Genomic DNA, 20,000 nt, shown 5'->3' with positions numbered 1-20,000 from the left:
AAAATTTAAATCTTTCTCCATCTTTAAAAAGCATATATATATATATATATATATATATATATATATATATATGTATGTATGTATGTATGTATGTATGTATTGAAAATGCAAAATAGTGTTAAGATAAGACCAATTTAATTCTTTATGATTATAAAGAATTAAATTGGTTTTATCTTTACATTTTATTGCAGTTTCACAGTAAATCCGATTGTCAGAAATGTATTCTTATCATCCACATATATCACATATTTGAATGTGAACTCTGAACGTGTGGTACAGAAATATTCTTCTGATGCTCAGATTTACCATGAAACTGGAGTAAAGTATTAAGATAAAACTACTTAATTAATAATTTTAAGTTCTAGCCATTTCAAGTCTGAGATTGGATCTATTCTGACTCTAAGAAGTTGATTTTTTTCATATTATGTATATATAAGTATTTGTATATGATATATATAATTATTATATTATTATATAATATATATAATTATTATTATATGATACTAAAATTATTATTATTATTATTATTATTATATAATATATATAATTATTTCTACAATCAAACAACACGGCAGCTCACACAAACCATGAAAGCCGCTAACTGGATGTTCTAGACTTTAGTTTTGCTACAGTCGAACTTTATTGCAATTTGCTAGATATGTGTTAGTCAATGGACTTTCTTGTATGTTGCATGGTGACTCAGATCATAGCATACTCACCCTGCATGCAAGTGACTCGAGTTTTGATTGCCATGTTCAGGTATTTTCTACTGATATGCCCAAACAAGGACAAAGTTTTCATAGTATGTTTGAACTGTGATATTGTTTGATTGTAGAAATAATTATATATATATATATATATATATATATTATAAATACATTTTCTAAATGTATCAAAGGGAAATTGTCAGTGATGCACTACTCTCATCACCGATTTCAGGTACTTTTACATCATTTTGGCTCAGACAGCAAGCTCAATCTAAAACCAACAGTTTCAAATCGCTGTCTTGAAAGTAAAGTGCTACATCTTAACATAACAAAACTTTTTCAACGCAAAGAACTGAACCTCTTAACCTCTTATTTTGACTTGAGCTTTTCAGCCCCAGCCAATCAAAATACTCCATATATAACCAAGCCCTTCATGACCAATCACATAACTTTGGTGCATAAGGATTCATATATTTTAAGGATCTGTTATGCCTTTTTTCTCTGACTCTGAGCTTTTAAGTCAAATTCATTTGGAAGCAGTTAATATTTTTCAGTGCTTTTGCTCTTCTTACTTTCACTATCCCTACGTTTGCAAAAGCTCTGCACAACTGTCCTGCAGTTCTATTGGGTCATACTGAATGTTCCATGTATTCTGCTGACATTGTTCAACTAGTTTGTGGTATCTGGTTTACTTTCTCTACTTCTCCAGTGTGATATGTGTATTGATTGCATCGTGCTTGAACGTCATGATACAGTTAAAATAATAATAATAATAATTAATGATAATATGATAAATTAAAAATAAAGGTTCACACACAGTAAATAAGTTTTAGGCTGGTCCATTTTGTGGGTTGTTTATTTACTCCACAACAGTCATCGAAATTAATGATTGTTAATCCTAAAAACATTCTGATATGGTTTGACCACTGCTGCATTTTCTCAGCCACATTACAATGTTAGCATAACATTCAGACAACATTGCACAATAGTATGGACACAAGAAAATAGTTGGTTGCAACAGTAAAATAACTCTACAACAATAGTTTTGCATATTTTCCAACCAAAATGTCACAAAAATTTTCCATGTTAGCTATGCTACATTATTGTTTCTCAGTGAGAGATGTCAGATTCAAAGGTGTAAAAATTCTGTTTGAGCTAATCGCTACATAGATTAATGTTTTAGAAATCTGCAGTTATGCATGATCAACTTTTCCTTTAAAAGATTTTTAAAGCCGATTTATATTTCCTAGTTATTCTCTACATCTTTTACAGACAAAGGGATTCAATTGTATGTGTAACACTGGCAAGCATACAAGATCAGTTAAATCTGACACTTGTTTTTAACTAATCTTTGACCTCAGTATCCAAAAATGACCCCATATATATATATATATATATATATATATATATATATATATATATATATATATATAATCACATCAACTTTTTTTACTTACAGGAAAACCTTGCTTTGTTTCAAAAGAATCCAACAAATTTGTGTTTATTTTAAAGAATGTTTTAAAATGTACATATAATGAAAAAAATTTAACATCATTTGATTAATAATAGAAATTTATTTACTTTTTATTTTTTTCAAAAAGGGATATTACTCTAAGTAAAATAATGTGCAAATAGTTAAGGTAAAAGTTTGTATTATTTGGATTCTTCAGACTACTGTTTTCATCTTAAGTGTTATTTTAATGTTTCAATTGATGTAACCACCAACCTTCTTCAGTTGTATCTTGTCAAACTTGGGAATCTTTCTGTTGAACTCGGAATCTGCACAGAATTTCGAACAGAACACTTTATTTATTCCATGGGGGTTGCATGCTCTTATTCTGTCAGCCATTTTACCAAGTACTTTATCCACTACACTACCACAGGTTCTGTTACACAGATATTGTGGATACAGTAAAATTCATTTGTAAAATTATACTCTTCCGGAAGTTGAATGTTCAATCCTTCGTGCAGGCAACACTCAAATACAATTGCAAATTACTTAGGATTACTTGGCTGACAGAATAAGAGCATGCTACCCCTGTGGATAAAATGAAGGGTTTCATTTGAAATTCTAATACACCTGAAGAATGTCAGAGGTTATATCGACTGAAACATTGTGAAAATAACACTCACAATGAGGATAGTAGTCCTAAGAATTCAAATAATACAAATAATTAATCCTCATCTCAAAAATTCAGAAACATAAAAATTCAAGCTTATAGCTTTTTCTTGGTTGCATTCAATTTGTGTACCATTTTGCTTTTTGCTCCAACAATATGCATTAATTATATTTATTTATGAAATAACCAATTTAGCTCTTCTCTAACTAATAAGATAGATAGTAAACTAATAAAGTAATCAGCTGACCTGTTCTATAACAAATAAACAGTGTATTTATACTTATTCCAAAGACAAAGCTGAAGGTAAAAGACTTAATGTGACAGAAGAACTGTGTTTATTTAGCAGAATGTTTTTTAAAAATAGTGTACAATGAAAAAACTTGAACATACATTGACTAATTTTTTAAATTTTGTCTTTCATGCAAAGAAGATTCTGTAAGTTAAATTCTATGTAAGTAGTTATGGTATAAAGTTTGCTTTATCGAGGGCGTTCAATTGGTGGACATTTTTACTTTATACTCCAACACTATTAAACCATTATTTTTATTAATAAAGAAACTAGTATGACTATTTTCCTTTCAATATTTATGATTAATAATGAATAGATGATAAAATAATAAACTATTCAACTTACTAATCATATTACTTACAGACAAATAATACAAGTGTATTTATTTGAAAAGTCTAGGAAAAACTTGTCATAATTTAAGAAAACTGAACGGTATCTTGAAATCAGCCAATCAGCATGCAGAGTTTCGTTTAAATCAAGTAAAAAAAAGTGAAGCTCAAAAGTTAATAATTGATGATGAGTGTAATTTTTTTCTGCTCCAGATGCATTTAAATTCTAATACTGCACGGCTGAATGTTCATTTTACTTAGGCAAGTTATAAAGAATGATAGACAAAAGATTAAAAGGTGAATATAAAGAGAGTTTTCAAACTCATGTATCTACAGAACTTATTTTATGGGAATAAGTGTTCTTTTAATAAAAGTGCATCCTTCAAACCTTCAGTGATAGAAGTAAGCCTTGCGACAGTTATCCGTTATAATGCACTCAATAGTTAACTAACGTCAACCAGATTGCAAAAGAAGCAAGAACACCATGCACACACACCAACTATACAAACTGGTAAACTCCTCCAGACGTTTTTGGAGATATTCTGCTTCAAGAAAAAAAACTGCGTAATAATGTTTTTTTGTTTTTCTAATCTTTTTTTAAATCTATTTCAAAAATGTTAAAAGGAAGTTGATTTTCCTTTATCATCTTCCTTCTCTTTCACAGCAGAGACTGTCTTTCTTACATCTTCTCTTCATGGAAACATTTCTCTATGGCTCCTGCATTTCCTATCCATACTTCTGTTTGATTTGCATCGTCATTTTTGTTGTTTCATCTCACATTTCAATCTAGGTAATATTGAAACCTTCTCAATGAGAGTATGTCATCTTCACTAACTTTCAAGTAGACTAATTTCTTTGTGATGCTCTATATTCTGCTAGCAGCTAGATTGATTACAGCAAAGTAATAGAGCTATCACAGTTGCCCTGACACAAATGAGCCTAATTTAACTGTCTATGCACAGGCATGAGGCACTTCCACAAATTAGGAGGGAGGATACCATAAGGCAGACTGAAAACTGTGTCCTACTTGAAACTATCCTGCAGTCTGGGTGGACAGGAAAGAAGCCTCAACTACTAAATTATCTGAAAAAACTTGATTCCATTTTTTCTTTTGGGGGATGGAGGTAGTTTATATATATATATATATATATATATATATATATATATATATATATATATATATATATATATATATATATATATATATACTAGACTACCCGTGACCCGTTGTCAGTATGGTATATTAGCTATGGAATTAATGTATGAGCATGACACTTGTGATGTAAAGAAAATAGTTTTTTGTGATATAACAGAAACATTTCTATGAAAGTATATTAAAATGAAAAAAGAATATAGATGGATTTCTGAGTCGTTCCATTTATAATTGTTTATTTTTGAAAAAAAAAACTTACAGCCATTGAATTATAAGTGGTTTGCCATACTTATAGATAAATGTGCACTGAACAGATACCATAATACTTAAAGTTAAATTCAGATTTTGATATATCTTTTAATTCAAATGTGAAAAACGTGCACAGTAAAACAATACATTTTATTGTTGTGTTGATTATTTATTTGTAATGCAAATTAAAAAAACATATTTTCGGAGTTATTTATTTATGTTGGTAGTGTAGAATAAAATGTATGAATGTTTTTTAAGAAAGGTGTATTAAAAAATGGAGAATAAATTTTTTTAAAAATGAAGGCGGTGGGTAAATCACCGTTGTAAAATGCTCTTATGGTTGTCAACAGGTTAAAGTAGATTTATATGTAAGAAAATTGCGTTACAATAACTTAAACATAATATGGAAATGAACAATGAAAAAAAAAGGCAGAAAATATTAACAATTGTTTATTTGGATAATTTAAATGCAAAAAAAAAAAAACAATTGGGATGCTGAAAACATACAAAGTAAAACAATACGTTTTATTGTCGCGTTGATTATTTGTTTATGTACGCATGCGCAACCGGAAGTCGTAAACCAGATGTTGGGTTACAACACCCGTTACAAGGTCATTTGAATTTTATAATTATATAGATAGCATTATTGCTTCCAATAAAGCCTTCATTAGATGATGGCTCTGAGTTCAGGCACAATTTCAGGGTCAAAACATCATTCCCACTAGCTCAGAGCGCACCGTTGTATTTGCTGTGTGTGATTGTCTTATTCTTACAAATGTAGTTAGAGCCTTATCTTGGATTTTTTACATGCACTTTCCCTTGTCTGATAGAGAAAGTTCAAGACTAGTCAAAAATGCAAAGGTTGAGTTAGTAATGAAACTTTGGCCTCCAACCACAATTGGAAATACATTGGTTACCAGCCATTTCTGACACATTTTTCCAACCTTTGCTAATGTGCCCAGTCTAGATTTTCTTCAAATGGTACCGGCAACTCAATGATGGAAATGAAGTGTTTGATAAACGCCATTTCGAAAATTACGAAGTTACCACAAACAAAAGTTGTATTTCATCATTGTACTTTCTTATTTGATACTTTGTTTTATTATTGTTCTTTTACCAGAAAATCTATAGAATCTTTTATTTCGTTCTTTAAGCTATTATTTTCTCATTTCTATAACCTTTAATGTTCAATGTCCTTTCTGCGGAATAGTGTAGACGATTTATTTTATTTTGTTTAGACTCTGATTTCCTCGTTGCTTTTATCTGTCAAGTTGTGTACTATTTGGAGGAATTTGGTATTGCATACCTCATACAGAAATATATGTGCTGTAAAAAGCATCTGTGTAAAAATCCAATGAAAATAATAAGGAATCATGTTAATAAGATATCTCATGTCTGGGAATTTAACAAAGAATGGAACGGCTGAAGGTACAGATGGTGATATTACAAAAAAGGAAATAATAAACTAATCACGATATGTATACTGAATAATAGTAGTGATCCAAAATCTTTCCATTAACAATCGAGCAGAAACAAACACCATCGGTTATAAAGGCAAAAATGTTGCATTGGATTTCAGTTTTGACCAGACTCAATCATTTCTCTAATATCCATTCTCACTACCATTATGATGCTTTGATGATCTCAGTACTATTGCAAAAATGGGATTCAAGATACAGGTACCTGGGAAAAGGCCGAAAGGATAGCCAAAACGAAGGTTATTGGATACCCTGCACAAACATCTGAAGATAGCCTGAGAAAACCTTCAATCATGTATGGTGAAGGAGAAAAATATATACTGATAGTTGCTGAGTATCCACTTTTAAAGCCAGATCAGAATTTTAGATTTTGCTCGAGAACCAGATGTAAACAAAGCATGATTCCTTAAAAATGTGTTAGTCACCTGATGAATTGCTCACATGTATATTTTCATATTTCATCTGTAATATATCATGATTATATGATAGAAAATTCTGTCCAACCATGATCCGAATGTCAGCCACTGTTCTAAGTATGAAGTCAATATCTTAACCTTTACACAACTTTAATTAGATATGAAACACGAAAGAAAATTAATCTCCATATTTCAAACAGTAAATTTTACACTGTCTTTTCTTTTTTTTTTTTTTTTTTCGCAAATCTACTTAACATTAAAAGTGACATTATTATCATCAGTTTATTTATTAAATAAGAATTTGGACAACAAGAAAAACTAGGTTGCTATTTCCAGCACTTTTTTTAAAATCTTTCGTTAAGTACTTTGAGAACCATCGTTTAGAACAACAATCACCATCTTGTTCGTTCCACATTTTTATCATCTCTTTTGAATAACATTTTTTAATATTTCTTCAAGTTTTAAGCTTTCTTAAATTGCATGTAGTGGTTCAGACTTTGCAAGCAATTTAATGAGAAAAATATTGATCTTCTATTCACCACTTATATTGACACTAATCTTTAATTAATACTTTTCAATAGTTTTTCACATATTTTCTAAACATTGTTCCTCAGCTATAAAAAATAAATCTTATGAAAAACAAAAGCTTGTAAATTAAAAGTGTTGGTATTATTTGAATATTTTGGACAGTACTCTGAAAAAAATTAATTAAATCAATTAAAAAATTGAACAAAAATTGATTGAACTTGAAACTTTCAGAAAAAAATGGACATCTTCAATTTTGAACAATGTTCATTTCAAATGCTTTTTGATTTTGTTTTTCATTATCATCGTACTTAGAGTAGAGTTTAGCCATATTTTTCTTTTACTATTTATATTTATCTATATACACACAGTGCATAAAAATGTATGTTTGTGCATATATTTTAATTATATAGTCCAAACTATTTAAGATAAAAGCTCAATTTTTGTTAACATTTGACAATAGAGTATATAAGTTTAGTGTTTATATTTAAATTCTGAAAAAACAACATATAGACACATATATTCGAATTAATCCATGGATTAAGGAAATCAACATAACCCCTTCTATATATTCCTTTTGTCAAACAATAAATTCTTAATTCGAATATATGTGTCCATATGTTGTTTTTTCAGAATTTAAATATAACCACTAAACTTATATATTGCTCTATGCTTAAATATTGAGCTTCTCTTTTTTGGCTAGGATCGTCCTGAAAATAATATCTATCAGGATCTTTCATCTGATTTCTAATCAGTGTCTTATCTCGAATAGAGTATATAAATAAAGTATATTACACTAAATTTCAGTGACCAGTTTATATTCATTTTTTTTTTCCTTGATCTTTTACTTTTATTTTATTTTTTGAAAAAAGATAGAAAAAAATTAATAACCAGTTCCGGATTAAGCATAATATACTTTAATATATATATATATATATATATATATATATATATATATATATATATATATATATATATATATAATCTTCGATATAATTATCTTTTTTGTGCTAGTCCTGAGCTACAGCAAAGTTGGTAATAATGAAGTTTTGTCTCCACTTGACATGGTCATAGACAAAATGTGCGTGGTTGTTTTTATTTACATAATATACAATTAACCATCCATTTTTTTGCATAATATACAATTAACCATCTACTTTTGTGAAACCTGAGTAGAATTCAATGGAATCTTAATTATATAATATGTGAATAAAGCATATATCTTACTCTTGTACTACAATTGAGAACTCTGGTTTATTTTTTCTACTAACACAGGCATTCATTATGTATATGTATGTGTGTATCTGAAATAGAATATAAGTATAAGAATTCAATAGAACGTATGTATAAAAAAAATAAAAGGGAAAAGGGAATAAACAAAAACAAAATATAAGGTAAAAAATTTGTATCAGTCAGTCAGAGAGGAAAGCAAAATCGATTCTTCCCCACAGGACTTGTTTGATGTGAATATTTGGTTATTGTTTATTCCATTTTCTATTTTTATTGTGTGTGTGTGTGTGTGTGTGTATATATATATATATATATATATATATATATATATATATATATATATATATATATATATAATAAAATATGCTCCATGTTATAAGCCAAACAAAATGTAGTGAAAGACAAACGCAAGTGAAACAAAAATAAGAAATTGACCTTTTTTTCTGGATATATGACTAACTTCAGAAAAAGAGGACGTTCTTATATCCAAACGAAATTGGTCAACCTCTGATTTATTTTTCTACCCCTTGTGGTTAGTTTTTGTTTTATTTTTCTATTTCGTCTTTCATTGTATGAGTATATGTATATCGAAATGATGGAAATAACCAGAAGTCTCAGAATGTATCAAAATTTGTAATTCATAATGGAAATTGTAGAGTACATGTTCATATGTAAATGTGTGTGTGTGTGTCTGTGTGTGAAATATACAGAGTTTATATTAAAACAAATTGCATTGTATAATATTTTCTCACGCTCTCACTCCTAAAATATATGCCCATTTTCTCTTTCTTTTTCTCTATCTCCCTCTCTGCCTTTGTTTAAAGTGTTATGTTTTCTCCATGTCAACACCAGCATTTTCTAAGCTTTTAAATATACATTCTACCAAAACATACGAATTGACAAAAACCTACTTCACATACAAAGCATTCTGCATCCTTATTTTATACCAATCTTTTTTTCTTTCTATATAAACTGTTAACATTGACCATCACAATTGACAAGGAAATACAAAAAAAAAAAAACTCTTCCAGGACAGGAAGAATATATATACATATATTATCATGACATAAGATATAACATCAGTTTTACAATTATTTTTCCAACATAGCATTTGATTTTACAATTAAATTTCATTGTATTAACTCTGTTTTAAAAGTATTAAATGATACAGTAACATGTCATATTTGTTGCTTTTCGTTTTGAATCACTATCAAACCTAGCAGATACTCTGCATACTTTAAATAATAAAAATTTTCATTATTGATTTTTAAAAAATCACATCTTTATGAATTTTTTAATAGATTTAATAACAAAAAGAAATTAAATTGCACAAAGATTAAAAAATTTTATTCATAAATAAAATTTTCTGATTTTTCTTAAAGAATTTAAGGATTTTTTCTTATTCTTTTAGTGCAGTGTTTATTATTATTATTATTATTATTATTATTATTATTATTATTTAATACATTATCATTATAGAAGAAAGTGTGCATGCAGATGCAAATATATACCTATATCTATGCACATATGCAATTGGATGTTTTTCTTTATTATTTTTTGTAATTCGCAAGCATCAAACTTTGAACTAACAACTACTTTATTATCATGTCCCCCATTAACTTTCTATGGTCGTCATACCTCATTGTGATTTTTTGGCAAATATTTCACTTGTGCTTTATGTGTAAGCATGTGTAGTCATGCATGCTTAGTTCAAGTAGCTAATTTTTTGTTTTTGTTTTTAATTTTTCTTTATTTTCGGTGTTGTGTCTTTCGATGTTATATTTTATTCCAAGGGACATATACATTTGGCAAACAGGTAGACTGAACTCACAAAATTAACCTTGCATTTGTCCTTACCCCCTGATTGACCTTACCTTTAACTAAACTATAACAATAATCTGTTTGTTTTTTTTTTAACAGAATGCTTTGAATAACTTACTAAAAAAAAAAAAAAATATATATATATATATATATATATATATATATATATATATATATATATATAGTAGATATAGAATAGAGTATTTGTAGAAAAATTGACCAGAGTGCTCAATTACCATACTAAGAGCATTATATATTTATGTTATTTATACAAATATTAACTGTCCATTTCATGAGATACCAGGGTCTTAGTCCAAGGGATTAAGTAAACATATAGTCTCAACCATCAGTTATGGCCAAATAAAAAAAGAGGAGCTCTATTTGTTTTTCTTGTCTAAATTGGCCATAATTGTCGATTGAGACTACATGTTTACTTAATCCATCCGACTAAGCCCATGTAATCTTGTGAAACCAACAGTATTATGAATTAACAACTGAATAATATTTGTACAAATAATAATAAAAGTTAACAGCATTCTTGTAAACATTTGCAGTTAAAGACCGTAGAGCAATGTTTTTGCAGGATTTTCTTTCCTGTCCTTTTATTTTCATTATCCTTGCTAGGTTTTTTGAATGTTTGACTAAAAATGGGTGATAAATTTCACAGGTGTGATCACCTTTCGATTAGTTCAACCATCATCAGAATTTTTTTTTTTTTTTTTTTTTATACCTGCAGTTGCTTCTTTTTAAAGCAGAATGAGTTTTATTCTATTCATTTTCAATTTTTCGATTTGGAATAGAGGTTGAGTGGATTTCTAGTTCAGTTTTGTACTTTGGGAAGAAAATCAATAACAAAAATATTCTCGTTCTTTGAAAACATCAAACCAAAATAATTTCATTAAAATTAAATGAGAGCTATTGCCTCTTTAAAATATTTGTCATTCAAATTTTTCACAAGCAAATTATTATCGATTAAGCATCATATTTTCAAATTATAAAAAAAGAAATTGTTTTTTTTATTTTAATTAGTTCAAACTGTTCAATTTTCTCTGTAAGTTTAATGTAAAACACTCACACTACGGGATTTTTCAACTGGTTTTTAGCCTTAATAATCCTCCATTCAGAATTTTGAGCAGGTTTATCATTTTACATTAACTTTACATAGAAAACTGAAATCTACACTAAAATGGAAGAGGTAAGTTTTTTTCAAAATTCTCTTTAATAATCTGAGAATTTGGTTTTTAATCGATTATAATAGGCTAAAAATGAAAATACATACATAAATGTTGAATAACAAACATTTTATTGTAAGGAAAATAAATTATTAGGAACTATAAAGTCCAGAAGAGATCATTTTTACATAAAACTTGTATAGAGAGCTGAGCTCCCTGCTAAAAATTGAACACATCAGTTTTAAAATAAGAAGTGTGGAAGCTAACAGTTTTGTTTTTAAGTCAAAAATTTTAATAGATTTTTTTATTTGTGACATCAAATAATTTCCACATCTTAAAATTCATATTTTCTGAAGGTTACATCAATTATGCTATTGGTGTTTATCTTATGAATAATCTGTAACTGAACACTTAATATATAATAGTAAAACTAACAATGAAACAAATAACAAAAAAGTGCAATTATTATCTGTTGTTTTAGATAATTGTGTTCTAAAATGCCAAATTGATAAACATGTGGATTTCTTTTTTCTTTTTATTTTTTTCAAAAGGATTCAAAGAAAGCTAAAAATCGATGCAACCACTATTCCAAAAGTTTAATGAAATTTCAACATGTGATATGACTTCCAAATGAACACAATAAAACTTGAAACGGTTTCTGTCTGCTAAAGAGCAAAAGTAGTTAAAATTGGGGGGATAAAAAAAATGATGAAGAGCAAGAAGACAAAACTTATGCACATTCTCCGATATTGGTGAAAAGTTTAGAAAATCTTTGGAGTGAAACATTCTGAAACTAGCAAGGATGATAGAATGAACTGAGCACGTTTTTCTGTGATGTTCAATAATACAGGTTCCATACATCTTTAATAGTAAAACAGCTGTAAAAATATGCATACGTAGATGATTCTTTTTGTGTTGACGCTATTACTTGCGTTGCTGATATTAACAAATGATTTTAGTCTGCGAGAGCTGGCAATAAATAAAATGCATCACAATGTGAAAAGTGAGATTCATACAAGCATTGTGGCATTTTTGTGTATTCCCAGCCTTGTAGAATAAACAAACAATAGTATTGATTAAAAAAAGCAGCATAATACATAACATACATATAAATAAAGTTATATATATATATATATATATATATATATATATATATATATATATATATATATATATATATATATATATATATATATATATATATATGTTTGATATTTGCTTGGGGGTGGGGATAACAAATTTTTTTTGCATTTATTCTAATATCTACCAAAAACACTTTTGCAAATGGCAGACATTATTCAGTCAGCCATTCATTAATCACTTCTTGCCATTGTACGTTTTGTTTTTGTTTTTTAATAAAATTCCACCTCATCCCACCCCAGGCATGGATGTGAATCTATTATGTACTCTGCATATTAAGCTCGTTCTGCTTTCAAAAAGTAAGCATTCGCAAGGAAAGCAAAGGAGTGGCAGGATAAAGAGAAAAAAAATTAATTAAATTCAATTTGGAGAAAAATTTAAAGAATAAACACAAAGAGAAAAAGGGCCATGAAGCGTTGAATGAAAAAAAACCAAAACCCCAATCCAAAAAGACTTCTTTTCACAACAGATCCAATGGATTTATTAAAAAAATACAAATCTCAGTTGACACATGGCATGTTATATGTGTAAAAAGAATTATAAACAATTATAAAATAAATGTATGCATACATATTTTAAACAACATACAAAAACATTTCACTGAATATATATATATATATATATATATATATATATATATATATATATATATATATATGAATTCATATACTCAATCAGAAATAAAGCATAATCATGTTGAGACATTTGGTTGAGCTTGTACAAGATGGATGATCATTTCGTATAGCAACATTTCCATGCAAAACACTACAGCCTTGAAGATGACTTTGACAAGTACTTTTAATATAACCAACTAAACTATCATTCGATGAGCTGAATTTTGTTCTCAAGCATGTGGCAAAGTACATTGGAGTATGCACATGGATAGATGGATGGGTAGATATATACTTAAGTGTATGTATATATATATATATATATATATATATATACATATATATATACATATACATACATACATACATATATATATATATATATATATATATATATATATATATATATATATATATATACACACACAAAAAGATGTGTGCTGAGACACTGAAATGCTCAAATTGGTGTCTGAGTGTAGAGTACAAACATTGAGGGAGATATACCTTTCATCTAAAAAAAGAAAACTCTGATATAATACTTGTGGCAACTGTTGCTTCCAATGAAGTAGATTTACTCTATTCTTTTTTTTTGGGGGGGGGCAGTGTGCCAGTTACTTTGAGATTTGGATTGGCTCTATGCAAAGCCTCTTCTCACTTAGAAACGCTTCATGCACTGACATTGCTTGAAAACTTATTACTTTAGCACTAGTGTTCAGTGCTATGTATATTTGCACACATACATACAATATATATATATATATATATATATATATATATATATATATATGCATGTTTCATTTAATGTAAAATGATATATATATATAATGCAGTGTTTCAGTGGTAAAGTCACTACTTCACAAGCAGGTGAAGAGTCCAAAGGAAGACCAAACAGGAGTTTAAGATTTCTTGTAGATGGCTGGCTTGGTGTGTGTGAGTTGTGGTTTATGTATGATTGTAAAACAAACCATAATATATATTGCATTTAATGTGTGTCTGTGTGTATATGTGTAAATAAATAATAGAGACAGATAATATCAAGTCCACTTTAAGTATAATGTTCTGTTCCAACATCGATATCCTTTATGTTGGTATATAATCCCCCCTGTCCCAGCAGCATTAAAAAAAAATTCAATGTAAAATAATTTACCCATTTTAGCCAGGAAATAAAGTTGATGATAAAAGCATTCACTGACCAAATAAGGAACAGCCGAAAAAAGCTTAATTTTGTGGTTTCCGTCTACCTGAGCATAAAAAAATGTATTTTTCTTTTCAACGACCTGTTTGTAAGTCTTTGTGATATTTCATTTTATGCACCCCATCCCCATCCCGGCCCCTGGCTCCGCTCAACTTGTCTTGCTCAAGATGCTGTTTTTGTGACCGTCACGTATTCTCTCTCTCCCATTTCAGGCCAGCTTAAGTCTGCCTGGCTCGCCATTCGCTCTCCGTCGTGGCAGTAAAACCAGTCAGCTCTCCTGGAGGAAAGTCAAAAATACCCGTGCTAATGATCGTCAACCTCTCATGCCCCCATATTTGGAGAACTTAAATTTGCCATTCGCCGATGACTCGAATGCAGTCACCCCGACATCAGATGATCTATGCAATTTGCCATTAAAAAGCGTTCTTAATGGTAGACGATCTAGCTTTCTGTCACATCAACGCAGATGGTCCCATGTTGATGGGAGACTATCATCACGGCGTAGTAGTTATGCATCGCAAATTAGTCGAACTTCTCACACTAGCAGGCATTCGCAACAATCATCCGGGGATCCTTTAAAATTCAAAGAAGGAAAACTAGACAATCCTTGGAACTGGGGGAAAAGGAGAGGATCTCATTTACTGCCCGAGGTTGTCGTCGACAAGACGAAACTGGAAGATAATGTAAGTTCAACAACTTTTCATATACGTGGATGACTAATTAATTTAATTAAAATTAAATTAATTAGCAAGTACAGACAGCCGAATTTATTATTAGCGGGACTCCTCCAGATATTATTATACCACTCCTTTGCATTCTCAGATCATTCTTTGACCATGTTTTGTTTTTTGTTTTGGTTTTCTTTTTCCCCTACTTTTATTTTTCAGCTTTCATTGTTTAAAACCGTGTGAGTTTTCTTTTTTACTTTAACCAGTTGCCTCAAACTAACTTGTCTTTCCAAACTTTTTAAACATTTTTTGTGCCATTGTGCTGATTCTTCTTCCTAACTTGTCTTAAACGCTTCTGCCAAAAATGAATTCCTTTGTTTGCAGAAATAATATCAGAACTGAGATGAAGCGGTTACTGGAAGATTATTACAAATTATATGTATGCAGACAAAAAAAAAGAAAGAAAAATATATGCATACAATAAGCAAAACTTTTTTTTTGATGTTGGTTATAAGTTTTCGGATCAGGTGTAGATTTGTTACCCCAATTATATGAACAGCTGAAAGAAATGGGTTTAACATGAAACCGTGTCTGACGTCAATGAAATTGAATGCCTTCTCAAGCAGAAATAAAACATTTTCATACTGACATTTGTCGCACAATAACAATAATTTTTCTGTCCATTAAAAGTAATTTTAAAATTTTTGTATTTCCTTCTTACGGACAAAAAACAATTTATATCTAGGTATGACACTAATAAAGGTGGAATTGATTCATAGTAATTTTTACTGTATTCTCAAGAAGAAAAATTATAAAAAAATCTCTTTCTTTTTTTTTTTTTACTCTCTGTAAAACCGGTGAATTTTCAAAAAAAATTCCAAAAAAGCTAAAAGCACAAAAAATGGAACCCAATGTTATTTCTATGTAAAGAATGAAAACAATGCGATTTTTCAAATTGTTTCCAAAATCAAATAATTGATCAATTTCGTTTATTTTTTACAGATTTATTTTTTAATAAAAAAAACTGAACTATATGTAAATTGAAATAAAATAATAAACAAGGAAATTCTTATATTTTGCCCCCCACCCCACCCCCTAACGCGATCTTATCAGAAGTATTGGGGGGGGGGGGTTAACATCTTGTTTTTTTTTACATATTAAATAAAATATACTGGAATGATGAAATAAAATATATTTAATTTTAGGTCACAATTGTTGGCAATTTATATGATTTTTACAGATTTTTCAGGAAAAAAAAGTTGGAAAATATATTAAAATTATTTAAGTTTGACAAAAAAAAAAATTTGTTATGTATTATTTACATTTTACAATTTTCGCCTGTGAAATTTCGAAATAATTTCTTATTTTTTTTTAATCATTGAATTTTTCAGACCCCCATGAAAAAAAAAAAACGCGAAAGTTCGCCTCTTAAAATTTATTATGAATATGAATAAACAGACAATCTTACTGTTAATAATAAAAATAAAAAAAATTTTTAGACCAATGCCGTTTTTCGCCACTGAGCAAGTAAAAAATATATTTAGAAATTGAATGTGAATAATTTTTTCTATGGAAGACCAATTTGTTGATCTTAGCATCTCACTAATAAAAATCATCGCATAATCTACATTACTTGTTTCTTCATTGTTATAACGAAAATGTAATTCCTAAACCAAGTAACTGAAACAGTTATGAATTCAGAGTTAATTAAATTTCATTGTGTATGGCTGATTTTACAATCTGTTAATATTAAATAAAAAAGTGACTTTTAGTTTATAATTCCATACAAAAATTTTGAATTGAAAATAAGTTTACGATAAAGTTTATTAAAGGATTTAGTTAAAATTTAAATAATGCTTAGTTTTAGGAATTAAAAATTAATATTTCCTAAAGAAAAAAAAAAGTAATTTAATAGAAATAATTTAAATATTACTTTTTGGGGGGGCTACAAATTATGATATTGAAAATTAATAAATTGTTAACAACAAGGAAAATTTGTTACTTAAGGACAATTTATCCTTGTTTCTAACGGAATGTAATTGTTTTAGGTGTTGTCTGCTTAAATGTGATATATTTTATGGATATACACACCTATATATGTCTTTTTCAAGCCAAAGGTAAGACTTTTACTGTTATATTTCACTTGACTACTGATCAAAAGAAAACTTTAGCAAGGTATAATGTATATTTGTACTGACTTTTCCCCCCATATTTTTTACGTTTAATTTGGCTGAGTTTCTTATATTTATGAAAAATTTGCTGCCATTGTTATTTTTTGTAATTTTTTAAGGTTTTGTCATTTTATGATGTTCAAATCAAATTTCACCGATTTTATGGAGTGTAAAATAATGTTTATATGCGATTTAAACCCTGGTCCTTCTTTTTCAATATAGAGTAAAAATTATGACGAATCAATTTCATTTTACTAGGTTTTACTTGTATTTTTTGTTATGGGTGTTGAAAATTAGTGTCATACCTTATTCTTACAAAAAATGAATACACTTTTTCAATTTGACAGAATTTATTTAATCAAAGTAACAATGACTATTTTATACAAAATGATTAAAAATCCAGAGAAATATCTCTGAATAACAAGTGATTTTTTTAGTATAAAAAAATGAATACAACTCGACTAGTACCTTAATAATTTTATTAAAATTAATAAAAATAAATTTATAAACCTAAAAACAGAAAATCGAAGGTATATTTTTGACTTTTAGTAATTGTTATAATATTAAATTTTATATCTTTGTAGACATTCTGATCATAACTAAGCTGATAAAACAATTCATGTTTGAGTAAAAATAAATATTTGTACAATATAAATTTCATTCCACCTCCAAAATATAGCCATTAATTGTTAATAAATTAATTTGCAAATCTCATATTATTGACACTCGGAGAAAAACAAAGTAATTTTTATGTATTAAAGATTTTCATAAAAAATCATCACCATCATCATCATCATAACATATGTTTTACATGCTGACATGGTGGGCAGTTTTAAGGAATTGATTTCCAAACTAATCTATCTCTGGCCAGGTTTTTATTAATCCTCTTTGTCTCAAATCCATTCTTATCACATGCTTCCATGTTTTCGTTGGTCTTCTATATCTACTCTCATCCAGTCTTTCAATGTGACCAAACCAACAAAGTCTTCTGTTTTGCACACATCTTATACTGTCCAGATTTAATCTTCCTCTAAGGTCATGAGATCTAAGCCTGTCGTGAAAACTCACATTACACATCCATCATGTTTCTCATATCATTTTTGATCATGCAATGTATATCTTCAATCCTTGCTGGCTATTTTTCACTTTTATACATCATCAATCTTTGTATACATGCATAACTCTTCCATTGGTCGACAATGGTAACACTGCCGGTTAATAATAACAGAAATTCCCTGAACTTACTCCATCCATTCCTAACTCTTGCAATCACACCTCCATAAGTCCTCTTCCCCCGTGCTCTAATGGTATCACATAGTAACTAAACTTCTGAGCAAACTCAATACCCTCATCATCCAAATCTACTTTCTACACATTTGTGTTTTCATCTGCTTCGATTGTTTTACACTTCTTGCATACATCTCTCAACCTAACTGTAATTCCACTGCACTTCATGTACACCATGCTTACATGTACCACAAAAACAAAATTAGTTGCTCCCACTCCCTTTCCACAAACTGAGCAAACTTTCCCCCATCCAAAGTAAATAAAAATTGCTTTAGATTTTTATGCTGAAAAAAATGTTCTTCTTCAACCAAGTCAACATGAAAATATGGCTTTTATTGTTTTGTTTAAATTTGCAAATGTATTTGGTTTCAATGATGTTCGACACAATGTCATGTGAAATCAATTTATTTTCCTTTGCCAGTATAATCGGGGTGCTGCATTAAAACTGGATCCTTTTTTTTTTTCTTCTTATTTTTATCTGTTTTAATTACTTGTTTCTTTTCATTTTTTATGTTAATATTATCATTAACCATGTTAACTAATAATATATATCCATTTCAACATCATGTGATATGCATCTTTCCATAGTTTAAAATTGCTAACGATTTCACATACATTTTTTCATAATATATTTTCATTATCCTAGAGATGACTAATATAAGCCGAAAGAGTAACAAAAAAATTTTTAAACTCCAACACGAATCTTAAAAGTTCTCTATTCATTCATTCCAGATTAATATCTCTGAAAAAGTTGATCAAAGCCTACAACTGACATGTAGCGTTTGAATGTATACATCTACAAATATGTATACATACATACATACATACATACATACATACACACACACACACGCACACGCTCACACACATATATATATACACACACACAGTAGAACTCCAGGATACAGCATTAATCCGTTTTGAGTTGGGATCATAAGGTGAAATCAAGGTATGGGTGAGCCTAAGCAAAATTTTATACAGTACATATTAAAAAATTAATAACAAAATACAGTACAGTATATAATACACATGTATATAATCAAATAACATTATAAATAACACCATAAGGCAGGGCAAATACTGTAACCAGGGGCTGGAGAAAAATTGTATTCCACATCGTAACCTGAAAAAAAACATATCCCTGACCCACTGTATTCCCAGGTTCTAATATATATAATGTTGTAGATCTGATGATAGGAAAATGGAAAGCATAAAGTTTCAATTTTTTTTTCATATTAGATGCGACACACACATGTTTTGAGTATTCTACTCTCATCAAGGTTGTGGTTTTTTGGTGTGTGTGTGTGTGTGTGTGTGTGTGTGTGTGTGTTTATATATTATGTGTGTGTGTATTATATGTGTGTATATATTATGTGTGTGTATGTGTGTATATATATGTATGTGTGAGTGTATGTATATATATATATATATATATATAT

General features: G+C 28.8%; 1 protein-coding gene across 3 annotated transcripts in view; it reads left to right on the top strand.

Moving 5' to 3' along the window:
• The window catches only part of LOC145260449 (sodium channel protein para-like), a 645,789-nt gene that overhangs the window by 512,732 nt on the left and 113,057 nt on the right, over positions 1-20,000 (top strand). For 2 of the 3 annotated variants that reach the window (XM_080118501.1, XM_080118503.1), the window contains one exon: positions 14,648-15,118. The exons of the other annotated variant lie outside the window; for it this stretch is intronic. In XM_080118501.1, coding sequence (XP_079974627.1) covers positions 14,648-15,118 — 471 coding nt within the window. The remainder of the gene's footprint in view (positions 1-14,647; positions 15,119-20,000) is intronic. 3 annotated transcript variants of the gene reach the window in all.

This window comes from Euprymna scolopes, chromosome 36 (genome assembly GCF_053919585.1).
Source record: "Euprymna scolopes isolate OS-2025 chromosome 36, ASM5391958v1, whole genome shotgun sequence".
NCBI lineage: Eukaryota > Metazoa > Mollusca > Cephalopoda > Sepiida > Sepiolidae > Euprymna > Euprymna scolopes.
The sequence above is the reverse complement of the archived record's forward strand: the minus strand, read 5'-3'. Positions and strand labels throughout refer to the sequence as shown.